This window comes from Protobothrops mucrosquamatus, unplaced genomic scaffold, assembly GCF_001527695.2.
Source record: "Protobothrops mucrosquamatus isolate PMUCROS unplaced genomic scaffold, P.Mucros_1.0 scaffold5652, whole genome shotgun sequence".
In the NCBI taxonomy this organism is placed as follows: domain Eukaryota; kingdom Metazoa; phylum Chordata; class Lepidosauria; order Squamata; family Viperidae; genus Protobothrops; species Protobothrops mucrosquamatus.
In genome coordinates, this window is record NW_015391504.1 from 24,616 (window position 1) to 26,300 (window position 1,685).

General features: G+C 38.5%; 1 protein-coding gene across 1 annotated transcript in view; it reads left to right on the forward strand.

The window, feature by feature from the left end:
- Positions 1 to 360: 360 nt before the first annotated feature.
- LOC107299879 (potassium voltage-gated channel subfamily KQT member 2-like) overlaps positions 361 to 1,685 on the forward strand; it is a gene marked incomplete at both ends in the record, with an annotated part of 11,332 nt that continues 10,007 nt past the window's right edge. The window contains one exon of the mRNA XM_015829220.1: positions 361 to 451. Within this exon, the coding sequence (XP_015684706.1) occupies positions 361 to 451 (91 nt within the window). The remainder of the gene's footprint in view (positions 452 to 1,685) is intronic.

Below are 1,685 nucleotides of genomic sequence, written 5' to 3' on the forward strand. Positions count from 1 at the left end.
AAGTTGAGGACTCTCTGTAGCCTTCTAATAAAAGCAGTGTTAGCATGCACCACTGGTTTCCTACTCTGGTCTACCTTGAAGTGCTGAAATAAATACTCCATTTATACCAAATCCTAAGCTTGGTTAAAGTTTGGGGTTTTTTGGGGGGTGGCATCCAAAATGCCAACCAAAAGTTTTGGTTTCCAATATAGTGTGTGTGAATCCAGAATATGTATTAACTCTTTAATCACATGAAGCAGTTTATATGAAGCAACCTGTCATTTGTGGCCTGGAAGAAAAATAGAATGCAACAAGTCCATCACTGGTTGAATTAATGTTTTTTTTTCTCTTTCTGTTTTATTTTGTTTCTGTGCTGTCCAGTTTTCTGCTGGTTTTCTCCTGCTTAGTCCTCTCTGTCTTTTCCACCATTGATGATTACGAAGAGAGTTCTGAATGGGCCCTTTACAGCCTGGTAAGTGGGATGCTAAACGTCTAAGGCTAAAATCCAGGAAGGGGAGCCATTCATTTGGTGAATAAGAATAGAATAGAATAGAATAGAATAGAATAGAATAGAGTAGAGTAGAGTAGAGTAGAGTAGAGTAGAGTAGAGTAGAGTAGAATATATGGAATGGAATAGAAGAATGGAAGGGAAGGGAAGGGAAGGGAAGGGAAGGGAAGAGAAGAGAAGAGAAGAGAAGAGAAGAGAAGAGAAGAATGGAATGGAATGGAATGGAATGGAAGACTATCCTATCCTATCCTATCCTATCCTATCCTATCCTAACCTGTCTTACCTATCTAGAGTAGAGTAGAGTAGAGTAGAGTAGAGTAGAATATATGGAATGGAATAGAATGGAATAGAAGAATGGAATAGAATAGAAGAATGGAATGGAAAAGAATGGAATGGAATGGAATGGAAGAGAAGAGAAGAGAAGAATGGAATGGAATGGAAGACTATCCTCTCCTCTCCTCTCCTCTCCTCTCCTCTCCTCTCCTCTCCTATCCTATCCTATCCTATCCTATCCTATCCTATCCTATCCTGTCTTACCTATCTAGAATAGAATAGAATAGAATAGAATAGAATAGAATAGAATACTTTAATGGCCAAGTGTAATTGGACATACAAGGAATTTGTCTCCAGTACGTAAGGTCTCAGTGTACATACACACAACAAAGTAACATAATCATAAGATACCAGTAAGAGAAGGTGGTAAAAAAGATGAGAAGGATAATATTAATACAGCCATATTACATGGATAAATATCCTTAGATATAAGACAGTACTGTGGGAATTAGGTCTTCCACAGAACGATGGCACAGGGGAAAAAAAATATTTGTGTCTAATTGCTTTGGCAGGCAATGCCCTGTAGCATTATTATACCTATAATACAGGGAATTATATCAATAATACAGGTAGTCCTCAACTTACGACCACAATGGAGCCCAAAATTTCCGTTGCTAAGTGAGGCAGTTGTTAAGTGAGTTTTGACTGCATGATTCATTTAACAACTGCTTAATAACTGTGGTAGGAATGGTTGTAAAATCAGGCGTGTCTCCCTTAACAACCACATCGCTTAGCAACGAAAAACCTGGCCCCAATTTGGCGATACGTTGAAGACTACCTATCGATGTGTAGGTGGGCAACGTAAACAATCCACTGAAAAGATTTTCTTGGGAGTTTTATAAAGCTGAGAAGGACAAGATTGAAG